Below are 27,481 nucleotides of genomic sequence, written 5' to 3'. Positions count from 1 at the left end.
TGCTTGTAGGAGCACCCTTAACGCCCGTGGCTACCACCCTAGCCTTAAGTCCACGCTTTAGGTATAGTGGTTAATCTACCTAAAAAAGGTTTAACATATGGAGAATCCTAGTTGACCCATAATGATTATAAAGGAAGATCCAAAGAAGGGAGAACATGTGGATGTAATATAACAAGCGAACAAATAAATGACATCTAATGAAGAAATAAAAAAAGGTATGAAAAACAAAAAATTGAGGGGAAGAAAATATACCATATGAAAGAATTCAACCTCACATAAGATCATGGTGAAAAAATTACATAAGGATAGAAATTAAGTAGAAAGTGAAAATGTTGATAGTTCAATTAAGTACTAGCTCACATCATCTTAAGAGACAATGGACAAGACCTAATGAGGAGTGGAAAATAAGAACACGCTTATTTTGCAATAAAAAGTGGTGGAGATCTAACAACACTATATTATAGACTGCACAAACTACAATGACATCTATATTAGCTACAAAGATAATCTAAGAGTAGACAATCATATACAAAGAAACAAAACTGAACAAAACTACAAACTTTTCCATTAAAATTGACATAAGAAATCGTATTTTGAAAAAAAAACTTAAAGACTTCAATATTTTTCTTTTGGGTTTGATTATGTAGATTTTTTTTGTTATCAATATTTTGACTCAAATTCTATGATTCATCGTTAAAACACACAAAAAAATAAAAATAAAAATAAAAATATATTACTCTTATATTTTAAAACTGAATTCATGTATTACTCTTTTCTTAACAAGACATTATTAAAATCTTTCGTTTCATTTGAATTTGAAGGAAAGCGAAATGAAGTGAAATTACTAGTTTCATTTCATTTGAGTTTGAAGGAAGGCAAAATCAAGTGAAATTACAACACCTTGTCCATTTGACTGAGGATCGAGTCTTGTCCGTGACAAAGTCATATATTCGTAGGGTTTAAAATGGAGACTGAAATCCCACCTATGTAATGCGAAATAAAACTGCAGAACCAGAGGTTAACGAGCATCTGAGCGTTAACATAAAAGGAGAAGATGTTTAGGCTTGCACAGGCTGTGCGAATGGCAACGGTAAACTAACATGCAACCCGTGAAATATAGATATCATTGGAAAATTTATAATTTTTTGTTGCTATTTTGTATACAATTTATTGTGGATTTGCAGGTGGCCCTGAGTGCGAGGATCGTCAGTCCGGCGCTGCGCCATTTTTCAGTGGCCTTGAATTATGTAAGCGAATGCCCAAACCGTTCTTTTCAGTTTATTATTAATAAATTAAATTTTTCTGTGTGTTTTTAATTCATTGTTGAAATGATTATAATCATTTCTCTGATGCGACCGGTATTACAGCATTTGGATTCGCAGCAAAAAAAATCCAATGTGCCATGGGATTTTACAGAGATTTACAAGGAGCAGGTAGCCTTTTATTTGATGCCCTAATGCTTTAGATCAGCAACATTTTTATATGGATATATATTTAATGAAGATTTTATTTCATTGGAATTTCAATTTAATATCTTTTTATCCGTTTCTACATTTTCCTGCATATTTAGATAGTTCTGTCAGATGTCTCTATCCTGGTCGTCACTTTCTCTCCCTTGCGTCTGCAATTTCCTGCGTGTCCTCTTAATGTAATCTACCACGATCCTTCTGCAATAACAATAGTGATCCTTATCAAAGATTTTGGATTAGAGCTTGGTAAAATGATTGACAAGTGTAGGGTTTAGCGTCCCACCTTGCCTGAGAGCTGAAGTTTACGTCCCAGTCTCTGTACGTGTGCAGAGGCGAATCAGATTATCCAAGCATAAGCAAAAGAAGACATAGGGCTCCCCTAAATAGGAGGCTGTGCCGGGTTACACCACCGCCACTGGTTCGGCCCAGCCCAAAAAGCACAAAATAAAAATTATTAAATTAAAACAACTAAGTCGGGATTAATCGGATATAATTGCAATTTTTCGCAGAGCTTCTTTGTATTAAACAATACATCTGCCTTCTTGTTTCCAACACATGAGAAGAGTTAAAAGAAAATTAAGTTTAGAAAAATCCCTACTGTAAAGCCACCATCAATAAAGGCGTTAGAAAATGATGCTAAAATCGGAATTCATCAGAAAAGGCCATTACAAGCTATATAATTATCAGCTGCCTCCACTCAGGAATTTGCTGCACTAATTTAAGGATATGGACAGGTGAATAAAATCAAGGAAACTCCCAAAATCCAAGATTGTCAGTCCTATATTGACTCCACTATCTCTTGCTGGATTTTCCTGCGTCATTACCCAATCGGCAAACAATGCTTTGAAAAGAGATTGACTGGACAAAGAAATTGGGAGGGAACGCTAATATTAAATATATAACTCACACATTGACACCATCGATCCACTATCTCTTGCTGGATGGCAACACATTTAAAATTGAATTCAATTGGTCAATGTTTTGGGGTATGTATTCTGGATATGGTGCACTTACTTGAGTTAGCAATCCTGCTACGTTTGAGTCTCATTGACTTTGGTCATTTGCGGACATTCATATAATAATAGTTTTGTTTCAGTTATGCTGTTCTAGTTTGTTTTTAATTGCTTATATTAATAACTCGAGGTTTGCTCTTGAGCAGAAGCGGAGATTTGCATCAGAGGCAGATAATGCAAATGCTAACCATGGAGAAGGCAACAAGGAAACGCGGGTATCTTCTTATCCTTGCAGAGTCAGAATTTTTGAGAGAACTAAAATCAGACCAAGATCATGTTGACTTTTGTATACATAGAATGTTGGGGATGTCTTTGGGGTATAAGGCTTTAGTTTCTATAGAAGATTTCTATATTTGGAGCATATTTTTAGTATTTTAGGAAAATAAATGCAGAGTAGGAGGAATTTATTATGAATTCAACTGATTTCTTTTTTGGTTATGGTTGCAAAATTCTCTCGCAAGTCTATAAATTTGATTTTTTTTCAACTTCTTTTATCCCTAGTATTTTCTTATGCTTGTCAGTGATTAGATTGCCCTTGTACTCTTTTATTTATAGACTCGCTTGGAAATTATAACATTCTTTGCTTCACATATGTTTAGCCGCTCCCAATTATGTTTTTTATAATTATAAATTATGTAGTTTCTTGCATTATCTTGACCCATTTGTACTTTTTTTGAGTTTTATATTTTGCAAATTCGCATGAACTTAACAGTAGTCATTTGGAGAGTAACTTACATGCTGAGGCCCTAAATACTTTTGATTACATCTAGTTCTACCATCTTCATTGCTTGCGATGGTTCTACACATTGTTCTACACATTTCTTAATCCTTAATGTTTTGTAACATCACTGCAGAAGTTCCTTGGTTTCTTCATGTTTTCTATCATCTTTATGCAAAATATTCGTTTTTGTGCAATATGCACCTGAGTCCATATATCACTCTTGTTTTGAAATACTCTAGGACAGTTCCTCGATTTCTTCATGTTTTCTATCATGATTATGCAAACCAAAGAAGCAATAATCGTTTGGGGAATTAATCGGCAAAACAGAAGTATAGGATTTTTTAAAAAAATCGGGAAAAAATCGGCAAAAAATCAGATTTACAAAAAAACATAAAAAATTGCAGAAAAACAATCAAAAACTACTTTTTTTTAATATTCTAGGACATTTCCATAGCATAGCGACATTGTAGGCAAATAAAATAGACACTTGAACACATTATATTAAATTTTCATTTTTTTTAATATCAAATGTTAATAACTTCAAAGAGAATGACATTTAAATTTTCTATAATTTAAATTTAAATAACAGTAAATTAAATTACAGTAATACAGTGAATTAAATTACAGTAAATTACAGTAATACAGTAATACTATTGCTTATAATTATTAACAGTAAATTTGCAGTAATAATTAAATTTACAAAAATACAGTAATATTACCGTTAATAATTAAATTTACAGTAATACACTTAATATTTACAATATTAAAATCATAAAAAATTATAGAAAAGAATCAAAAACTACTTTTTTATATACATAAGGGCATTTCCATACCATAGAGATATTGTAGGCAAATAAAATAGATTTTTGTTGTTTATATTCATTATCACTGACTCAAACATACCACAACATAAATAAGTAAACTAGGTATAAAGTTTAAACAATTTATTGATATTAATTAAGTATTTATATATTTTTTAATTTTTTTGATATCTTTTATTAATGTCCTTTATAGATTGTTTAAAAAAAATACCCCTTTTTGTGTTATTATAATAAAAAAAAGTATTTAATATTTAAGTTGAGATTCAATACATTTCATATATATATTTTTTAAATAACAAACTTTTATTCTTATCATTAAAAACATTTGTTTCAAAAAATCAAAATAAAACAATCAATAAATTTTATTTAACAAATTATTAAAACATCTATATAATTATTTTATTTTTACATCTAAAAACAAAATAAAAATACCAAATTCTATTTTAAAAAACATTTATATTTTTAAAGTTGAAAACAAAATAAAAATACCAAATTTTATTGTATTTGAAAAACATATGATTAATAAGTATATTAAAATAATAGTAAATTTAAATATATAAAATTTAAATTTTTTATATAAATTTTATATAAATAAGATGATAAAATGTAAAATCATTGCTTGAAATTCGCCACGTTCGAATTCAAGTTCAACTCGCCAATAATAAAATTCGAATAAAATTAGCAAAATTCCGCAAGAGAAAAAAATTAGAAAAAAATTTCGTCATTAAATTGGCTTTATATAAATTTGATTCTAAAAAATATAATAAACAATATCAAATTTGTTTAATTTAATTGAAATATTTTAATTTAAATTTCTCAAATTTTATATATTAATAATTGAAAATTTAAATAAAATATTCTAAAATATTTAATTATTAATATATTAAATGTAGAATCCCACAAATTTTATAATAAATATTAATATATTAAATGTTTATCAAAATAGACTTTATATTTATATTGATTAAGTTCTACTTAATTTTTAATACTAATTGACATTTATATTGGACAGCTATTCAAATCCCGCAATTTTTTAAAGTCCTTTTTAACATTATCAAAATGCATTTATATCTGATGGCATTAACAAAAATCTGGCAATTTTTTTAGACGCAACTACAAACCCTACTGGCGGAAGCACTGCATCAGCGAGTGGCCCTTCAGCGACCGTCATACTTCCCGACAACAGCAAGGGTGAACTAGTCGTCCGCCGATAGAAGACACCTCTGCAAGCTATCCATCGATTTTAATTTTGCAAATTTCGTATGATTTTTATACATTCACTGAATTTTGAATTAGGGTTCGCATTTTTTCTGCGTTTTTCTCCCGACTAATCCCGATTAATCCGATGTTTTTTGTGTTAATTTTAACACTTTCAGATTAACTAAGACTCAGAAAATCAGAATTTATTTACTAATTAGATTCATTAGATTTAGAGATTTATAGTTTCAGATTTAACACAACAAAGAAAATAAAGAAATAGAGGCAAGACACAATTACCCTGGGAAAACCTCCTAGGAGGAAAAACCCGGCCAGAAAAGATCCTCAGATCTGATTATGGATTATAGTTATGCAAACAATACAACACTTATCTCATGTGCTTTGTAGGTTCAGATTTTGCTGTCACTGGAGGTATGGTAGATCACGGTGGCTGCCTTCAACATTTACTTGCTATTATGTGAGAGATGGATGTTGATGTTGTCTTAACCTAAATTGCAGACCTTTAAGAAGTTCACTGATTCCTTGTGATGGATTTTGCACCTCCTTCTAATGGCAGATGTATATTGCTGTTGCTGTCATGATTTCGCACCTCCTATATATGTATGTTGCTGTAGCTATCATGTATTTCGCACCACCTTCAATATGCAGATTGCTTTAAGTGCAGATCTCTTGTGATTTCTTGGAGTTCGCATTAGGCATGTAGGTTTCGCATGAAGAAGCAGATTGAATTGATTGTTTAACAAATGAATCTTGATCTTTTATTTATATGGAGCGAACTCCTTAACTAGGTCGGCTTTTCAATAATTAAACTTTTAATTATTTCCTTTTATCTGCCTTGTTAATAGGGTCGGCCCTATTGGATAGTGCGCTGAGTGTTTATTTGTTATAGCGTGGGGGATAGGACCACGTTAGAGGGAAGAGGGGCCAGACCTTATTTGGGCTGTTTCCAATGTTGCCTAAGGCAATATGAATCCGCCCTTCCCTAATTAATATCAACATTTTGGCCTTTTTTTTGGAAAAAATCATTGACTATCTTTGACCGATTAAATTCGATGTTTTTTGGGAAAAAATCGGCAAGTTGCCCGACTGCCGATTAATCACGATTTTTTGCAGATGTTTGCTTCCATGATGCAAACCATTCTTTTCTTGTGCAATATATGCCTGAGTTCATATATCACTCTTTTTTTGAAATACTCTAGGCCAACAAAGAAATAAGAGATAACTCACTTTTACATTATCTGATAAATTTTCATCTCCCTTATTCTCAGAATGCTTGAGTATCTCATTGGTTTGGAATGCACGAGATTATACTCGTTTCTGTACCATCGCTATTAATATCCAACCTTTCTGTGATTGTAAATCAAAAGTTTTATTTGTTGTCCCTGCCTCTGCTGGTTTCCATTTTGTGCTCATGTTTTGGGTTTTATTGTAATCATCTATGTTGACAAAGGAGAGCTGGACTTCTCAATTGAGTAAAATAGATAAAGATTCATTTTTCATAAGTTTAATTATTTTTTTCTGATATCCTAGATGCCAAAATGAAAAACCTTATGAGGAAATAGCAGCAGTTTGGGACAACAGTTCATTACTATTGTGCAAATCAACTGCAATTGAAGGATATACGTTCTTCATTAGCCAATGTGTAATCCATTCTGGCATAGGGAAACTCTAATTTTTTGTTGCTGAATTATGTAATGTCAACAAGTGTCCAAATTATACACAGTTGAATCCAGAAACTCAGCATAATTAGTGACCAAATTTGTTAATTAGGGCTTGAAAGACATTGTTCAATAGGAAAGTGAGAGGGTGAATAGAACCCTATAGGCTAGAATGTAACTAAATACTAAGCATATGACTACAGAGGATTAAGTTTAAGCAGTTAAACACCAAACCATATCATCTACGTAAGAACAAGTAGTCATCTGAGTGAAGTACCCTTAAGTGAAATGGAAAAAGGACCAGAGAAGAGGGAAGCTTGTGAGCAAGATTGGAAATTGGTGCCACAATTCATATTTAGCAAGGCTTGGATCAGTAGAACTGTGCCATATACACTACCATGTGAAAACCAATTCAGATCTCATGTAATCTATATGATGAGTTGGCATTCGAATGAATTAAATGTTGCTTTTTCCTCATTCCTTTATTTTTGAGAAGAATCAAGTGGTTAGGTTGGGGAAGGGAAGAACATCCATATGTGTTACAAGGGGATGAGTCTAATAGAATTGGAAATACCAATTATTGAGTTTGTTTTCCTTTTTGAATGCTCTATATGCAACATAATACACTTGAAAAACAATAGGCACCTGTAATGTTGGAATCAATAGAGTAATCCCATGCCAATAATCAAGTAATCCCATGCCAATAATCAACAAGGATTGTGATTAAACTGCTCAATCTTCAACCAGTATGATAGCAAAAACCATCTGCTAGGTAAGTTTGACAATAACAAACTATGCTATGTAACATATGTAAGAAAGCTATTATTTTTCAAGTGTTCATTATGCTGCATATAGTGCATTCAAAAAGCAAAACAAACTATGATATTTGGTATTTCCAGTTCAATTAGACTCATCCCTCCCATACCAATAATCATCAAGGATAATTACATACTTAATATGATTACAAAACCATCTAATATAAAAGTTTGACAATAACAAACTATGCAATGTAATATATGTAAGAGAACTTTTGCAAATAGAGAACATAGCTTAACAACCTACCTATCTTCTATGCAGTTTATCGTATTATGTATTAAGTTATTAAGTATTAACTAATTGATCTAACATTTGTTCCTGTAATATGTAGTTTTAAGAGTACAAGATCGAATTTTGAATGACTCAAGCTTCACTTGTGCAAGTGATTTGGTGAATGTATTTGCAGGTTGCTTTTGAGCTGAATATCATGTAGCATGCTTGTGTATGAAGTGTCACTGAACTGTAATGTGTTTTGTGCACTAATGGAACACTGGATTGTGGACTAGTTTTAGAAAACTGTAATTGTTGTAGTATATGATTAGTTGTTGTGTGTGGTACTCTTTTCTTACTAGTATACAATTTTACCATATTGCTTCATGGTGTTCAATACTCTACTGTGGTGAAAGTTTGAATAGTTGTATTCTTATTCTTTCTTCACCATGATGTTAAACCTTAGAAAGAAAACATATTGTGATGTGGATTTCTTGTCATCGATGGACCTTGATCTAATAACTTGAAGAAAGGTACATCCTTTCTTGTGTTCTGTTTTGAGTTGTCCCAAATGGACACATCGAAATACTCTCTTGGTCCTCAGGTATAGAAAAATAATTTCTTGTGACTAGATTGATAGGTGGTTCTAGAGGATTTTCTTTCCTTTTCTTGTAAGCTCTTTGGAATTTTTCATCTCCTTTGATCTCTTTGCTTGTGGGGTGATTTGAGTCTTCTTTTATAGGGTTATTAAACTTTCTTTAAGTTGTTGACTGCTTTTTCTCTTGTTCTTGCTATTGATGTTGGTCACTGGAGTATAAGGATGTTTTTTGGTAACTCCACGTGAGGGCATACTCTTGCAAGTTTCCCTGTGCATGGTAAACATGATATCTGAATGGCTGTCGTCCTAGTCAATTGGTTGTACCTATTCAGTGTATCCTAGAACCAATGCTATTCTATAATGAAGGAGCATATCGAAATTTAAATCAACACATATGGAAAGTTTCCTTGTGCATGGTAAAAATGATATCTGAATGGCTGTCCTAATCAATCGGTTGTGTACCTATTTAATGTATCCTAGAGATGATGCTATTCTATAACGAAGAATCTTATCCAAATTTGCATCAACACGTATGGATGTAGTTTATATTCCCAGATTTTTGATGAACTTAGAGGCCATGACATATTCGTCCATGATGTTTTGTGACCATGTCAAAAAAGAGTTCCCGCCAATATTCACTTTAAAAAAGGAGAGGAATTCAAATTTGGACCACACCATGCTAATCCTTTGTTTGGTTGAAGGAAGGGATCTAATGTCTCACAAAATCTTAGAAGCCTCGTCCTCTAATGAGAATGTCAATGTAATTATTGTTGTCAGGGTGACTGTTACTCATCCCTTCCGTAGTAATATAAGTTGTTTCCTTTTCTCAAACGACAGATCAAGGAGCACAACTGTCATTAGGTAATGCCAAGTGTGAGGCAATGGTGGAGTGATAGATGGGATCATGCCACACCTTTGGTGCCCATGCCCATTGCAACACAACATGTGCCTGTAATTCTATAACATTGTTTACCTTTAAACTCTTAGGATGTCCTCCATAATTGTTGCTGCCTAAGTCACAAGGTTCGAATTCAAGTTCGAGTTCGGCAACAATAAAATTTGGATGGATTTCGACAAGTGTAAAAAATTCGAAAAAAAAATCGGCATTAAATTCGCTTTATATAAATTTAATTTTTAAAATATAAATAATATATTCACAAAATGATGAAAGTATTTTAAAATTGATAAATAGATTTAGATTCATTCATATAAAAATATATAAAATTAGTGCAAAATTAAAAATTATTTTAATATCACATACATAATAGACAAATTCACCATAAAAAATAAATTTATAATTTATAAATTAAATAATATTAAATTATAAATATATATAATATTATATTTGTTAATTACAAATATTAAAATTTACATATAATATTTTGAATATATATAATATTATATTAATAAATTAGAAATATTTAACATTAAATATAATTATATTAAATTTTAATTGTAATAAATTCATAATCCTACCAATAATAATAAAACTATTGCTTAGTACATAGTTTGAAGCTATGTCGAGACTTTCGAATCACTCGCTCAATCCAGATCTTTGTAGAATCCTTTTGTTGTTTGTAATTAGGGATGGTGGATTCCAATTGCTCTAGGCAACATTGGAATCCGCCTAAGGGTCTGGTCCCTCCCTTTAGCGTGTAGGGCTGGGCCCTATACCTCACGGCACACCTTAAAGAACCCACGCCACTCCACGTCTCATGCAAAGGTCCAACCCCATATAGAATGCACTTCGGATTAAAGGAAAAGAAATAAATTAAAATGATAAGCCGACATACATGGTCAATGCATCATATAAATGAAGACACTTCTCACCTCAATAATATACACTTGATCATTCTTATTCCATGCGAAATATACGTCTGCCATTGCGACTTAAGGAGGAATATTAGATCTGCCATCACAGCGAAATACCTCAGTTACATCAGCGAATTACTTCTGACAGTAAAAGTGCGAAATTCATTCATGTGAAGAGCGAACTGGTGTTGAAGGAGAGCAAACTGAAGTTGCAGTAAATCAAGAGCAGACTTCATACAGTACCAACCTAGGGTTTGGACCTGATTGCTGTTGGAAGGGTTAAAGGTGCAGATGTGACTACTTGATGCTTGTGAAAGTGCAGTCTTGTGGAAGACATTATCAGTTCTAAGCACAAACACCTTCAAGTACTTGAGATAAGTGTTGTAACCCTCATATGAACATAATTCATAATCAGATCTGAGGATCTTTTCTGGCTGGGTTTTTCCTCCTAGGAGGTTTTCCCAGGGTAACTTTGTCTTGTTCTTATTTTGTTCCTTTCTTTGTTATGCTTAAATCTGGAAAATAACAAACCCTTCATTTAATCAATTTAGTTAGTATTTAAATTCTGATTTTCTGAGTTTAGATTAATCTGAAAGTGCTAAAAATAACACCTTTGTCGCTGTATTTCTAATCATTGAAGAATCCCTAGGAAAGTCTGCTCCAGATTATATGAATGCTATTCGATGCGAAATTGAAGACAATATTATTGCAAACTTAGGCGGAACCCTACAATGGCGAATGATTATTTCAAACTCAGACAGAAATCTAAAACAGGGAAAAAATCCTCTTGAAATCTTAAGAAGCGGGAAAAAACACCTACAGAAAACATTTTCCTGGAACATATTTTATTAAATATGCTATGCCATTTAATCCGTTGAGGGCCAAAAGTTGGAGCGATCTTGGTCTCTTAATCAGACCCTAAGAGGGAATTAACTTACCCCTAAAGTGATTCTTCTTGCTACCATAATACATTATAGGTAAATTAAATTTGTTGACAATGGTAAACTGCAAAGGAGGTTTACATACACTGAAAGGCTGTGAATGTGAAGAGAGGAAAGAGAAGAATTGAAGTTGTAGGGAACAGTATCTCTGTGTATCAAAGATCAATATAGAACTACAATCTTTCAATTGTAAAAGTGCTAAGGAGATGTGTAATATCCCCAAATAGGATACTAAAAACAAGGCAATAATTTCCGCAAACTAGGGCACAAATCTGATAACAAAAACTTTTACAAACTAGGCAATAAATGTGGAAATTTATTTGTATTAAAGTAGTTTCAATCCAACCCAGAATTTCTGATCAAATTTTAGATCAGAGTCAGAGTAGCTGGAAACTCTTTTGTCCCTCCTTGGGCACGCATATCTCCATATCCGTTCCCGTATCCAAAACAGATACGTATCTGATATAGCCCAGATAGACGTCGAATACTGTACCCACACGTACCCAAAAAACCTTGATTTCTAACAATGCTAGATAAAAAACCTTAATTTCCAACCATCCTAGATAAAAAAAACCTTGATTTCCAACTGTGCTAGATACTATGTAATTTGATTTTTTTAAAATTTGACGTAAATCCTTCTAAATTTAATTTTAAAAACCTTCATTCATGCATTTGTAAACAAAAGCTACACCAAATGATAGAGACAAATGAAATGTTTTTCTATTTTAGTGACCCATTTTTTGGGTTATCTTCCAATGCAACTCTACCATTTTTGCATATTGTAAAATGTTAAATCAACTTATCATTATTTATGTAGCAATTATGTATCTATATTGCTTTTGAAGTAATGAAAATCTCCTCAAATAACTTAGAAAATTGTGTTAAATACAAGGTTGCATGGGTACGGGTGTACTTGGAGACTTTGGAGACTGGTGCTGGTACTGGTACGGCTATTTTTTCAAAATAGGAGACGTGGGTACTTGGAGATGCCAATTTCTTTTAAATATAATTTAATAATTTATAGAAAGTCTGAAAATATAATGACATTGAACATTAAATATAATGACACTACATATAATATAATAATTTAGTAATGGCTGTTGCAACGTTTCAAGAAATCCTTGTGACTTGCATTTGTTTTGAGCATTGTTTTTTTGCCATTTGTACTACATTTTGATTATTTTGTTGCTTGTGTTTTGTTTTTTTTAACATTTTAAGGTTTCCTTTTTTTTTGTTTGGCTTGGAGACGGTGGGAGATGGGCGGATATGTTAACGAGAAGTCTCCTCTCTATGGAGACGTTTCCAATGAAGTTTCTGGTGCGGAAGACGCGTCGGAGTTTCCGGTACGAGTACCCAAGGGCTGGGTACGAGTACCCATGCAACCTTGGTTAAATATATGTGTATGTGTTTTTTATGAATGATGTATCCAGCTGTATCCATATTAGGGGTCTGAAAAAATGGCCGTATCCGTATCCGTATCCGTGTCCATGCAACTTTGACTTGAGAGCTAAAACTGAAAGATAGAAAATTATGATTATTAGTTTATTATTATGCTCAGAAAAAATGACAATTTAACCCAAAGTTGCATGGACACGGATATGGTATCCGATACGGATACGGTATTGGATACGGATACAGCTATTTTTTAAGACCCCCAATATGGATACGGCTGGACACGTCATTCATAAAAAACACATACACATATATTTAACACAATTTTCTAAGTTATTCGAGGAGATTTTCATTACCTCAAAAGCAATAAAGACACATAATTGCTACATAAATAAGTAGATTTAGCATTTTACAATATGCAAAAATAGAAGAGTTGCATTGGAAGATAACCCAAAAAATGGGTCACTGAAATACAAAAACATTTCATTTGTCTTTCTCATTTGGTGTAGGTTTTGTTAATACCATTTTTTTTTATAATGTGTTAATGAAGTTTAAAAAAATTAAATTTAGGAAGATTTACGCCAATTTTGTTTAAAAATCAAATCCTATCAGTTTTTAGCATGGTTGGAAATCAAGTATTTTTGTGCATGCGTGGGTACAATATTCGACGTGTATCTGGGTTGTATCGGATATGTATCCGTTTCAGAAACGGGAACGGATACGGGGAAACGCGTTCCCGGGGAGGGACAAAGGAGTTTCCGGCAACTCTGTTTAAACCCTTATAACTGCCCAGATATTTCCAGAACTAAGAATCAGACATTTTCATCAAATAAATGTGCAGATATCATACCAAAATATTCCAGATTTGGGATAGAATATTTGTTCTAACCCTAGCTGACCTTCCAAAAGTGGTGCTGGGCTCCCAAATTGACTGGCATTAAGTTTGTAATTGATGCTCTTCAACAGTTGTCCTCAGAAAACTTAGGAATGAATGATTTGCAGCAGTGAATGTTCCCAGATCTGACTCTCCAGCTCTGATATTGTCCTCAATTTGGCTTCCAAACCTGATGAATTCTTGCAGCCCAAAATAAACAATGTGCTAGGGTTTCACAAACCAGAGTTCTTCCACCGAAACACACTTTCCTGACTAGGGAGAGTCCGTATGTCTCACCGAAATTAGGGACACTCAAGGGTTTTAATCCTCAAGCCAAGTTGCAGTAGCAGACAACAGCAAATTTCATCACATAATCATCTCAAAATGAGCCTTTAGGGTGTTATATAACAACTCCTAACAATATGATTTAATCTCCACCCTCCAAACTTAACCTCATAATCCAAGGGCTTATAGTGAAACCCCAAAATCTGTTCTTATCTTCTCCTAGAAGCTGGACGCCCCCTTAGGCAGATTGTCACATGATTTTAAGATGTCACTTAAGTACATAAAAAGGGCACAATTTAAGTCCCATGGCTAGGCATTACTAAGTTACTTTAAGTTGCCTAAAAAGATGTGACCAACTTAAAATAACTTAAGTTCCCTTAAATAACTAAGTTGCATAAAAATACATGCACTCAACTTAAAATTAGAATTTAGAACAAGCCAAGGACTTCATTTCTTACCCAGTGATGCTCTACGTCCTCTTCCTCTCGGGTAATCCAAGGACAGCCAAACTGCTGCTAATTGTCTTGATTTGAGTTGGGTACATTACAAGATGACAAATCCTCCGGGAAGATTCCTACAGGTTGAAGATAGTCCAATACTAAGTGATTTGGAAAACCACAAGTTTCCACTGAGTCCTAATAAGATGCCTTTAAATTTATTATAATTTTTTCAATGAAATCTATTATAATTTTTTTCAACAGTGGCCCTTGAAACTACTAAATTTTTTTGGGGCCCTCTATACGAATTTTGATTTCTTTTGGGCTCTTAGGTGTGGATTTGGGTTTCTACTTTATTGAGCTGTTGGAATTGTTTTCTTATTATGCTTCCTTGGGATATGCCTTTAATAATTGTAGTTGCCTACCTTTTCCAAGTAGTCATTCACATTATTGGCATGGAAAAGGGAAATGATTTTGCCTATGGAGACTTTTTCTACCCTAGCACTGCCCAAGATGCTTAGTTCATCCTTTTTTTTCGGTGGAGAAGATTGCCATGAAATACCACGTAGCAATAGTTAGAACCTCCAGGATCAAGGACTTCTGGTTGTCTTGAAACAAAGTCTCAAACTCTTAACAAAACTTAGCAATCGTGTGTGAAACATTGTGACTTTGATTCAAGATTTATTCTAATTATTTTTTGAATTCACAAATATTCTGAATTAACATTATGAAAAAATCAAGTTCTTCTAGAGTAGTTGTAAATAGAAGTGAGAAATTAAAAATTGCCAGATATAAGGATTAAGAGTGGACAGAGGTCCAAAGGCAAACACACCAATCTGAAACAGGTCCAAAATGCTCTTAAGGCTGTTTCTCCTTTGAAGGGAAGGATGCTTTGAAATGCTTACCAAAGGTACATTTTTCCAAACTCCTAACTTTTATGTTCCAAGATTTAACATACCTCCAACCATTGTGTAGAGAAGTTGTCATGCATAATGGTAATGTGTTAATCTTTTGCTATAACCCTCAGCAGCCAAAAATCAGGAATAAGAGCACTAGCAGTACAATAACAAGTGTAAAATACCCTTAAGAATGGTCCCCATTGGAAGGCATGCTTTAAAAATTCCTAACTCATATGGTTTAAGACTGGGCATTCCTTCAACCGTTTTAAAAATAGAGGAATTCAACCAAAGTAGGGATGGCCCATTCTTTTGTTGGGTAGCTCGTATCAGCTGAAAATCGGAACAAGAGCCCTGATTGCCACAATATAAACATGAGGGTGTGTTACTTGCATTCTCATATTTTTTTATCAATATTCTGCACAATTGGAGATTGTTATCCAAAAGTAAACATTTCTGATCATGAAACTCCAATTGAGAGGTTGATTCTCACACATACTGATTCTCATGAAACTAGTGTTGGTGAGTTCAGATTGTTTTACAGTCGTTGCCTGTCACTGAAAGCTCACAGCGACAATGTGAGGCTCCCTGGAATCAGCTTCTTAGCTCTTAAGATGAAAACTAACAAGCCAACTGTACTTGGGCCAGATGACTAAGTGATGCGTGTAATGAAGTTTAGGAAGGAGAAAAGCATGGATTAAGAAGGAGAAAAGTATGGTCTAGGAAACATGCTAGGGACCTCAAGTAGTTGTATGGTTTAGTGTCCATTACGATTTCATCTTGCACTGAGTTGTAGCACACCAATGTGCTGCAATATGTGTTATTTTAGTTATTTGTATGGCTTAGTGTCCATTACGATTTCATCTTGCACTGAGTTGTAGCACACCAAGATCCTGCAATATTTGTTATTTTTGGGAGGGCATTATAGTCATTTTCTCTGTATAAGGAGATGGAGCTAGAGCCTTTCAAATTATGAAAATGGCATTAATATTTGATTTTTATCCATAATAGATTGGATGTCTGAAGCTAAAATGCTCTTCTTGCAAGGAACACAGAGTGGACAAACTCAAATCTGATAAGGAAAACAAAAATCTATCAAATCAATCATGCTAGAGATGGTATGGCTAGATAACAAGGCTATAATCAGGAGGAAATAATATAAAATTAGAATTAATAAAAATAGAAATCCTTGATGGTGCAGTCTAGATGATCGAAGTAAAACTTTTTAGATATCATTCTTGGTTGGAGAATTTTATAAGGGAAACAAGGGAAATCATGATTTTATATTCCAAGTTCTATAGGGGAGCTATCTTGACAGTCTGGATCTCAGTAGATAAGCACAATATGTATAGTTTTATAGAGAACAAATACAATCAAACACATTTTCTCTTTTTTATTTCGATAAGAAAAGAATTATATTTGATGTCCGCAAATCACCAAAATATGGTAATGGGACAACACATCGAGTTACAGTAGAAAAAAATATTGATTTGGAAAGGATCCCAGAATTTGAAAAGGTCACTAAATTCTAAAACACTATGACAATGTGAACATAACATGGGGGTGGCAGTAAGGGCAGGGATGACAAAGTAACATAAACCATTTGATCCATATACAAGCACAATAGACACGTGGTAAAAGTTCGTCAAGGAATCAAGAATCTAATGAAGATCAAAGCTGGATATAAGGGTTGGAAACCAACAGTGTTATGTGCCTGTACAAAAGATTAGACCGGAATTGGATAATCTACAATAGACCATTACAGAAAGACAAATCCAAATTCTGATAATATCAGTAGGAGAATGTCTAGGGCTAAGGGGGATATGATGGACAATTCTAGGAGGAACTATTGTGCATCTCAAGAACCTATTTTAAAACAGAAGGCTTAGTGAACTAGATGTATATTGTCTAACCAATTTGTCTACTTGTGTTTGGATCGATGCAATCTAGAGGTTCACTTGCTACCCCCAGTGTTCGAGATAAGCTGGAAGAGAGATGAATCACAGCATTACATTGCCATACATCTATAAGTGACTGTCTCCCAAAGGAAAGGGTCAATCACGGCATTTGTACAAGAAGCATTTGTGCATTTTGTAAGGAGGATTTTTCACGATGCATATAACTTGAACAAAGAATAACTGGATTCTAATATTTGATTCATGTTTGTGATGCTGACAAGTTGCTGTATTCTTTGCAGCTTGGCTGATGAGTTTGAGATTCAACGGTAAATTGATTCCCTTATTTATATGGTTGCAAAGTTCTTGACACAATTGACTTATATGTTCATATACCATGCCATCTAATTTTGAACTGATGCTTTTAAATTTATGAAAAACACATACCCCAAATCTGGTTGGTTTGTCTATTTTAAAATACTTCAGCATAAGGAAAATGTGAGACGTTGATTTAGAGTGGTTACTTTGGTTGGAAACATTAGGATGTTCTGGCTTGGGATTTTGGTTTATCCTATAATTTGCAATATAGAGTTTTGAATCTATTATCACCCAGTTTGGGTTGTTGATTGTAAAAAATCTAACAGTAACCTAAGATGGTTTAGCTGACAGTGCTATCTTTACAAAGATGATTGCACCATCTCCTTTCTGTAAGATTATTTCGGTTTAAATGTTAAACTATTTGTTTGAATCTTTCAGAATCTCTGTGACTTTATGTTAACTAGTTGTTTGAATCTTTCAGAATCTCTGTGACATTTGTCGATAAAGATGGTGAGGAAAAGACAATCCAAGTGCCAATAGGGATGTCAATGCTTGAAGCTGCTCATCAAAATGACATAGAGCTGGAAGGTGTTTAACAAACTGACTTACCTCACTTTAGTACTGTGCTGTCCCTTTTCTTGATGTATAGAATTCTTACAGTTTTAAATGTTGTGCTTGGCATGTTCAGGGGCCTGTGAAGGATCGCTTGCATGTTCTACCTGTCATGTTATTGTCATGGTAAATTATTTACTTTTTCCCAATAAAACAGGTCAAATTTTGAGATGGAGATGGTGGTATTCCCTTTGATTATTGTTAGAAAGATGTACACGTGCTGCTTATCTGTCATAGGAGTTTGAGTCAAATAAGAACTGTAGACCTGTTTAAGTTTGCTGCTTTGAATTATATTTATTATTTTTTCATATTCAACAAATATTTTCTGTTACAGGATGAGAATTATTATAATAAACTAGAGGAACCGACAGATGAGGAGAATGACATGTTAGATCTGGCTTTTGCTCTTACTGAAACGTGAGTATTTTTAATTAATGTAAATACAACTGTTTTATGTGTTTGGTAGGAGGCATGTAAATTTTTGCTTGGTTTTTTGTAGGTCTCGACTGGGTTGCCAAGTAATTGCTAAGCCAGAACTCGATGGAGTGAGACTTGCTTTGCCTTCTGCCACCAGAAATTTTGCTGTTGATGGATATGTTCCTAAACCCCATTAGTAATGGTAAATCAAGAAGACCATGGATTGATAATATTTTTGTAGATGTAATCTTTGCCATTTATTTGCGAATGTGCTTTAGTTTAGTCTCACATGCACCTTTATATGTCAAGGAACTTTAGTGAGTGCTCAAAAGATGAGTTTTTTTTCCCTAGATAACCGTTTTTGCAACTATGTTCTTTTTTTGGCAGCAGTCAATACATATTAAATTATATTCTTGTCGGGGTAAATGTGATCATTTAATATTGGTGAGAACAAGTATTTTTTTGTCAGTCTACGAATACTGAGGCATTTTAGGAGAAATATTATCTTCTGAAGGCACAATCTATGTAATAACATTTAGTGATGCTCTAATTAACTAGAGTATTAGCAGTCCCTTTGCTATTATTACATTGGATTTACATGTCCAATCTTCCCCAGAAAGATTTTTAACTCAGAAAGAAATCAAATTCACTTAATAAATGCAAGAAACTTGGAGTCGGTAAATGTATAGTGGAGAATGGTTAAATTTTGGCAAACACACAAAAGAGTATTGTAAGTTCAATAAACATTCAAGTGCTATGTTCTCCAACCTCTTTTTTCAATAATATATTTTTAGAAGATAAAATGTGGGTAATATTTGAGCTCCTGTCTTCTTAGAGTGATGTTAGTATAGCATATTCCACGAGTAGGAGGTAATATTTGTTTTAGATTAAAGCCAAAATTGGAAAGTAAGTTGATAGATTCTTGTTATAGTATGTATTATTGAGGTATCATTTAAAACATTAAAGCATTTAAAAAATTATTTGTTACATTTATAAGATTTCAAGGAACTAAGTGAATAGCTTCAAACTAATGAGACTAGAAATGGAGCATTTTTCTTTAAACAGTAGGGTTTAATGCAACTACTTGGGGTTTTTTTAATATGAAAGTGTCTACGTGGCATGTTTGTGGTTAAGCAGCAGTTGTATAATTCAACTCGGTTAAAATCTCAATTATTAAATTATAATTGCCTCGCCATTTTAGAAGATTTAAGTTTTATATTTTACTAATTAAAAAATTGGATGTAACCATCCAAAAATTATGTAGCAAGCGGCTGCATGGGTCCATGCAATAAAATTATAAGAGAGCAAATTATATGATTTTTAGCTACCCATTTTTCTGTAAATTTACAAAGTTTTTGAAGACAAATATTAACAATTAAAATGATTTAAATGAAATGCTATTGAAAACAAAGAATTGTTTATCTACTTATGAGTTATTTTAAATTAGGCTGCTTTATTAGAAGTATACATTGGTTAAATAATACATGGATGGTGTTGTCATTTAAATACAAAATACAACTAGAATAATTAAGAAAGTACTTTCAAAACATTTATTAAATTTCTCTTCATTTCTAACCTTCCAATTATGACTGTATTTCAATTGATAGACAAAGCTATAACACATTATGCCTTAGACTTAAATTAGTAACATGACCAAAAATAATCTCAATTAAAAAATTGCTTTTGTTGTTGTCCAAGCACTTGATACTTGCACAAAATATTGGGGATCAAATATAAAATGCACTCTTAAGGGTAGATAAAGAGTCAAGAGAAGAGGGAAGTTGGAAAGACAATGATAGTTAGACTTCATAATCAACAATCTCTAACTTGAAGTCCAAGTACATAGGTGTCTCTATTTTTTCAGGCTTATTTTTACTTGATTACAAGACAAGGAAAACTTTTGCAAAATTTCAATTTCTTGTGGAAAAAGTTTGGTGAATGGATTTGTAAGGTTCAAATTGGTGTGTATATTCTTCAACTTCAGCTTGTTGTTGCAAGTTGATCAATGGGGCATGGGAGCTAGATTGATGACAAGGGATGAGATGTGCCATTTGTCATATATTCATTAGAATTTTTACAACTATACACCACTAGAGTATATATGTACATTTTTTTTATGCAGTATGATCCTTTCAAATTATTAATGTTGTTTGGGCCGCCTCACTCATTCCTAGTGGACTAGTCTTGCCTCAACATGCCTCGCTTTGACCCTAAAGCTTGACAGTTCAAGTTAAGACCAATGAAAGGTTTGATGGGAATCGTTGGGTTGAGACATAGGGACACCTCTGAGTAATTAAAAAAATAATTATTGCAAAAAAATGTGTTTCTTTATATTATATTATCTTAAATATATCGAAACTAAATTCTATAATCTATTTTTTTAGCATTTTCATGATTACATATAGGACATTTAAGTGGTTTTGTTATATTTTCTTAGATGACTACTTCATATGATTGAATAGTCTTCATTGAGAGTGCATTTAAATACCTCATATCCTTTGAGGATTATTTTATTAATTTTTTTGGAATATCTTTATTCATTTGTGGATTTCTAAGGTTGACTTAGTTATAAATATTTCTTGTAGATTTGGAATGTTCCTCATGAATATACAAATATGAATATGATTATAAGATTCTAATTATGATCATATTTCTCTTTGCAATCATGGTTTATGCATTTGAATCTCACTTCACTTGTGAGCTTGATTCTATCATCAACAAGATCAAGGAACCAATCTCTCATTGTTTCCACCACATGCGTAAAATTAATTTGAAGTTCAAATTTCTTTATTTTTTTGCTTTATTTCTCCTACCAATTTGTATGAAATGCAACTCGAAGTTCTTACAAAATCTTATGCAAGCCAATATATTGAACTATCTATAGAAGATTATGTATTTCATTTATATATATATAAAATCACTAATGTATTGTAATCTTGAGTTACATAAGTTACTATTGGAAAAAAAAACATGTTTAAATATATTTTATATATATATTATTTATATTTACAATTCTATGTAACTTTTGTTCAATGGAAAGTTCATGGGGCATCCCTACACATATACTATGTCTTTTTAGTGAGATCAATTTTATTATTTCTATTTCTCTTTAATCATTTTAAACTCTTTAGAAAGAGTCCCTATTTTGTTGATTTATCCTTAATTATCTCTATTCTAATCATAATTTTTCCTCATCATTATAGAATAACTTTATTCTTAGGTGTAGGTCTTGAGGGTCATTCTTAGGTTTGTGGGCTATGTGGTTTTGGGAAACATTCGGTTTTTCTTGTGCTTATTTTATTGGTTGGTATGTGTAGGTGCCACTTTTTTTGGTTGGTTAAATTTAATAACAATCCTAAGGTCTTCAATCATATGGTTGAATGGATAAGGATCTCCATATATGTTGTCTCTTATTTTTATGTTTAAGCACTATGACAATGTTATGTTTAGATACAAAACCCATTACACAAGTTCATAATAATCCAATAACATTGTTTATTAATATCCTAGGTATTAGACACAATTGTGTTACTAGTAAGTGTAATGATCTACTCATAGGTTGTCTATGATCACTGTAAATTCCTTTGATAAGAACATCTAACTTCCCCATTTTAACATGCCAATATTTAATCTTTAAAACAATCTCATTGCATACATTCAAGCTAGATCCATTGTCAACCAAAGCAATTTTTACACTCAAGTTAATCAATAATGAATATATTTTAAGTTGATCAATGGTATAATATCAAGCACATGCAAGAGGAAAATTTTATATTACAAGTGTAATAATCAACTATTTAGATAATTTTATATCCTTTATCCATCCATTTCAAAGAATAAAGCACTGTATGATGTATGAACTTTGCACTGAATCGACATAAAAACAAACTTTTACTTTTTCAACTTAATATTATAAGCATACAACTTAGTCTCATAAACATATCCATTGCCTATTATCATTCACATAGTCTAACTATCATGTAATACAAATAGAACACAAGATATACTAGAGAAAACCACGACAAATTACTTCTTTATAATAATCTTGTACAAATTTTGTAGGCTTAACCTACTAGAGGCACCAATACCTCATTCAAGTCATGGGAACTTTCCCACTAGAGGCACCATTCCCTCATTCAATTTGTGAGCACTAATCCACTAGAGGCACCGACCCCTCATTCAAATTTCTACCTTATCCATGTCGTTTCTTCAACAAATGATGGATAACTATTTTGCCACACATTTTGATAGAAAACTCTTTTTCAAACTGTTACAATCTTTTCCTCGAATCTGATCACAAATTCCTCATTAAACTAATTATAAATCTGCTATTATATATTCTTATATACTCTTTATTACATTGCTCTTCTACAACTTTATATGTGTAATATCCCTTGGCTAATCTGACCCTGTTTCGCTTATTTGAACCCCAAGGAATATTGTCAAACACTTGGCATACAATGTTTGAAGCCGCTGTTATGAATTTTTTATTTATCTTCTCTGGGTTTGTAGGCTGCAAATGAAGTTATGGAAAGCTTCTAACAATGCAAGGTTGTTATAGAAATGATATATTAGCTGTTTTAGACCTTTCCACACATATGTAATGACTGAAATTAACTAGTACAGCTAGTTGACATTAAGACAAACACTTGTCATGCATCCCAATGTATACCTACAACCATTGAGCATTTAAGCAAACAATTGGCATGAAAGCTAAGTGGCTGATCAATGTTGAATGTTACCATGAATGTGGAATATGCAAATTATATCTCCATTAAACATATGCAACCTCCAAGTATTTCATGATATAATCATAATAGAAAATGATGCAATGAAGTAATGATTTTCTAATACAATGACCATAGATAGAAAACCTGGAATTTCAATGGCTGCCTTGATATATTGGTTTGATTCTCCTCATATGCAAATCCCTTGTCAAATATATATAGCTGTTCACCTTTCTAAATCCCCTTCTATAGAACTCGAACTACTGTAGCGCACTGTTCATGCGCATTGTAGCGCACTGTAGTCTCTTTCAATTTGCAAACAAACTCTGAAATAAACCCTCCAATCAGTTCAATATTGACTTCTGAATGAAGCCAACTCTCACAAGCACAATCAGATGATATTGCACACCCTCTATATGTTGTTACAATGAAGAAGCCACGCTCTCCAATGCCGACAAGCCTTGAATCCTGCAGAAACCCTTGGTATTCTACACTTCAATGCTCCAGAGAAACTTCAATCAAAAACTCCAATCACATAATGAAGTTCGATTCCTTTTGAACACTTATATTTCCTCAAGAAGTTCGAACTTCTTCAAAAAGCTCTTAATTAACATTAAAATGTTATAATATTTCATTGGCATCAATAATGTAATTAAACCTTGGGTTATGTGCTCATAAATTATTAATAAACTTGGCCCCCTTATCATGATAAATAGACCCTCATTTAAGTGCTTTATAATATAAAGTCATTTTATAACTTAATAATACAATCTCCAAATAATTAATGTTTAATTGAGCCAATTAAACATTAATATCTCCATGAATACTTTGTATTTTCAAACGTCGTCTGAACTGGGAGCTAACATGAGGAGACTGCATATGACCATAGCCCCTTTACTAAAAATAGCAGGGGTCCATCTTTAACATCCCAAGACTTACTAAAAATAGGAAGTAGAGCAAATGATGTCTGAATGATGCCAAACGAAGACCAAACTGAAGCACTCTGAACACTGGAGATGATACCAATCCTCAAAAGACCCTCTATCCAACACATTAGCCTACGAGGGTCAGGATAATAAGCTAATCTCACAAAATCCAAGTCTGCTAAAATGGGGACATTACAATATGCAGATCTGTGTATGTCTAAATGATATTTTCTTTTTCTATACACTTCAAATGTCCTTCACACACACTTATTACCCCATTCTTCATCTCCATTTATATCTGCATTTCATCAAAAAGCCATGTCTCTCCAAACACACTTCTTCAAAAACACAATTACTTCTTTCTAAAAATTGAACCTCTTAGATAAAATAATTTCTTTAACAAACCGTACTTAATTATCTCTGTCTTTATATGGCTGTAGCATTATTTATAATTAAAATAGGCTCTTTTCAATCTGTTGCTCCCTTAACAAGTCACACCCTTATAGATTTAGGGAATCACAGCTTTCTTGATTTGTTAATTATTAACAAACCTGTCTTGTTGCTAATCGCTGCACTTTATCTTATAATGAACTTCTGAAGTTGCTGCCTTAATGACACACAATCATAGCTTTCATAAAATCTGTTGTTATGTATTATGTATGATGGATCATTGCTTGTTGTCTTAAAAATGAAGTCGCTACCTTAATATTTTGTGTGTTATTAAGGAAGTTAGCCCATGTAATTATTATATTCAGACATATGATGAAATCCTCTATGATGAAGTATTTAAAATTAGATTGTAGAAATAAAGAAACAATTGAACAGAAAAAGACTGAGTTACTGATTTATTCATTTAAGAGTATCACATAGTTATAGCTGTAAAAAGTTCAAATATCTTTCTATAAAACAACTACTTTTTTTACAACAAATTAGAAACTAGTGACAAATAACTAAAATATATTACAGCTAACTGGAATTGTTCAACAACACAATTTATTTCAATAGCCCCTCTTAATGCTATAATTTTAAACCAACTTACAAAATTAAATAAAAATTACAATATATAGAATCTATTATTTGAAAATAGTTCATAGACTAGTAAGGCTTCTTCAAGTTGCTCCCAGGTGCTGGTATAGTTATGCAACTACCATCCAAGTTCCCAACATCATTGGACACCATTTGTACATGAAGTGTCTCATCAACCTCGTAAAGGTATAATGTTGAACTTTCAAATTTTTTGTTCTCCCCTAAACTATTGGACACCAATCCTCACATGTATGTCTCATAACCTCAATGAGGTATAGTTTTTTTTATCTGTTAGCACCTTAGACTATTGAGCAACTATCTAGCCTCTATTGCATCTTTTCCTATCTTCAAAGCATTGGCCTCTTCAAAATAGAACAAGTTTTTCATCTTCAATGATGTCATCATCACTAACAACATCTGGTGGTTCCCCAACAACATCTATATTTACTGATTTTTTTACTTCATCTTTGATAAGGCCATTTGCACAAATTTTACAATTAATTGCACTATGACCTAATTTCTTGCAGTAGTAACATTCAATCTCATTCTTACCTTACATTCTCTTTTCCATCCTTTTCTTTGAGTATAATGAAAGCTCAATCTGAGCATCTCCTCCTTAATCTCCTTTAATTGCACTCTTTTCTTCAACTAAGAGCACTTAAATCACATCTTCTAAAGTATGTGGCAACATTTGACTAAGAGTAATATAACATTGTTATATTTTGAAGGCAAACTATTCAACAAAATAGCTTTAGCATCTTCTTTATCAACCAAACACCAACTTTTGCTAGTTGTTTAATGAGAGATCTTAGATTGCTTATTTGGTTAGACATGGTAATATCATCAGATATCTTGAATCTAAATAAGTGTAGCTTCAAAAAGAACTTTGCATTTGTTACTTTTGTTCTAAACAACTTATTTAATTCATTCCAGATTTCTTTAGATGATGTTTCTAAATCAATATGATGTAATTTTGAATTGAAAAAAAGAACAATAATGGACTTGGCTTTCTCATCTTTACTTTCCCAGTCAATTTTCTTTTTAGCATATGTAGGTATTACTTCAGTGCCATTAACTATATCCTATAAACTTTTGTTCCTCAATTGCATTTGCATTTTTACCTTAACATGTGTGAAAATTATGGACATTATATTTTTTTTCTAGAGGCACGTCCATTTGCAGATACTTCAATGATGAAAGACAACAAATTACCTTTAAATGTTGCATAGCAACAAAATTTACACCCTCACACAATAGCAACAACTTCTTGTCCTTAGGAAAATGGACATTGTGCTTACTGTTGTTGAAATTCCAGCTACAGTAAAAATAGAAATAACTTAATAGAATAGTGAGAAGATAGAGTAGCACATAAGATCTGACACCAAAATAGAAAACTAGACTGCAGAAATAAAGAAACAACTGAAAATATAACATAGAAAAATTGAGTGGGGGAGGCTTTAGGCGACTTTGTAATGATTGATAAGGATTTTTACTATATATATCATTCTACTTATGCTCGGATTTTGGTTGACACTGACGTTTCTAAAGGGCTCCCAGCTGAGATAAATATTGACTCTTCTTTGGGATCTTGGGTCCAGTCGCTCGACTTTGAGGGTATCCCCTTCATATGTCGAAATTGCTTCCAAACTGGGCATGTTGCTGCACGGTGTGAGTCAGAAAAAAAGAAAAAAAGATTTGTTTCTTGGTGGAAGGGTGCCTCTTCTGAACACTACTTTGTTCGAAAGAAAAGCTTCTCCTAGGTGGTTGCTCAGGTTCCTCAGGCTGATGTGGGTGAAGGTATTGTGCCTCTAGCTACTGCCCCTGGTTCTGGTGTTGCTTCGCCTCAGGTGTGTGTGGATGCTTGTGGTGGCATCTCGGCTGATCAGTTGAAGGATGCTGGATCTTCTTCTTTGGTGGATGACCTTCCCGCTTCCCAGATTGCTGCTGGATCTTTGTTTGATCCTTCTGATTCTCAGATTTTTGTCATCCTTGCCTCTCTAGATGCTGCCTCTGTTCCTGGTGGTGGGAAGTCCTCTATTCTGGACCCATCTTCTTGGCAAAGGACTTCTGCTAGGGTTGAGGAGGGATGGATTATCATTAAAAGTAAGAAATCTAAATCGTCCCAGGTCTCTTTTGATATGACCCTTCGATCTCACAAGTGTAGATCAAATCCTTGATAATCTTGGTTGGGTTGGGGCTGCTTGCTGGTCTTTGGTTTTTGTAGCCCGTTGGCTCTTGTTGGGGGTCCTTCTTGTGCTATCCCCCATCTTTTGTCTAGTTTTGCCGTGTCTCACTTGTGTTCTATTTCATTTGGTGGACTTTCAGGCTTATCTTAAGGTTTGGGTTTCAGGTCCCTTCAAAACTTGTTTTCCCTTAATCAAAAACATAGAAAAATTGAG

The 27,481-nt window shown here is 33.0% G+C and overlaps 1 protein-coding gene across 1 annotated transcript; it reads left to right on the top strand.

Annotated features, from left to right (window-relative positions):
* The first annotated feature begins 898 nt into the window (after positions 1 to 898).
* LOC131035753 (uncharacterized) lies at positions 899 to 19,022 on the top strand. The gene is made up of 8 exons (XM_057967491.2): positions 899 to 1,090; positions 1,185 to 1,247; positions 1,368 to 1,433; positions 2,629 to 2,693; positions 17,856 to 17,962; positions 18,063 to 18,112; positions 18,321 to 18,403; positions 18,486 to 19,022. The coding sequence occupies exons 1-8, from the start codon at positions 1,055 to 1,057 to the stop codon at positions 18,598 to 18,600; spliced, it is 585 nt and encodes a 194-aa protein (XP_057823474.1). The 5' UTR covers positions 899 to 1,054; the 3' UTR covers positions 18,601 to 19,022.
* The last annotated feature ends 8,459 nt before the right edge of the window (positions 19,023 to 27,481 follow it).

The sequence above is a fragment of the Cryptomeria japonica genome, chromosome 5 (assembly GCF_030272615.1).
Source record: "Cryptomeria japonica chromosome 5, Sugi_1.0, whole genome shotgun sequence".
NCBI classification, from domain to species: Eukaryota; Viridiplantae; Streptophyta; class Pinopsida; order Cupressales; family Cupressaceae; genus Cryptomeria; species Cryptomeria japonica.
Note: the sequence above shows the minus strand (reverse complement) of the source record. Positions and strands in the feature narration are given on the sequence as shown.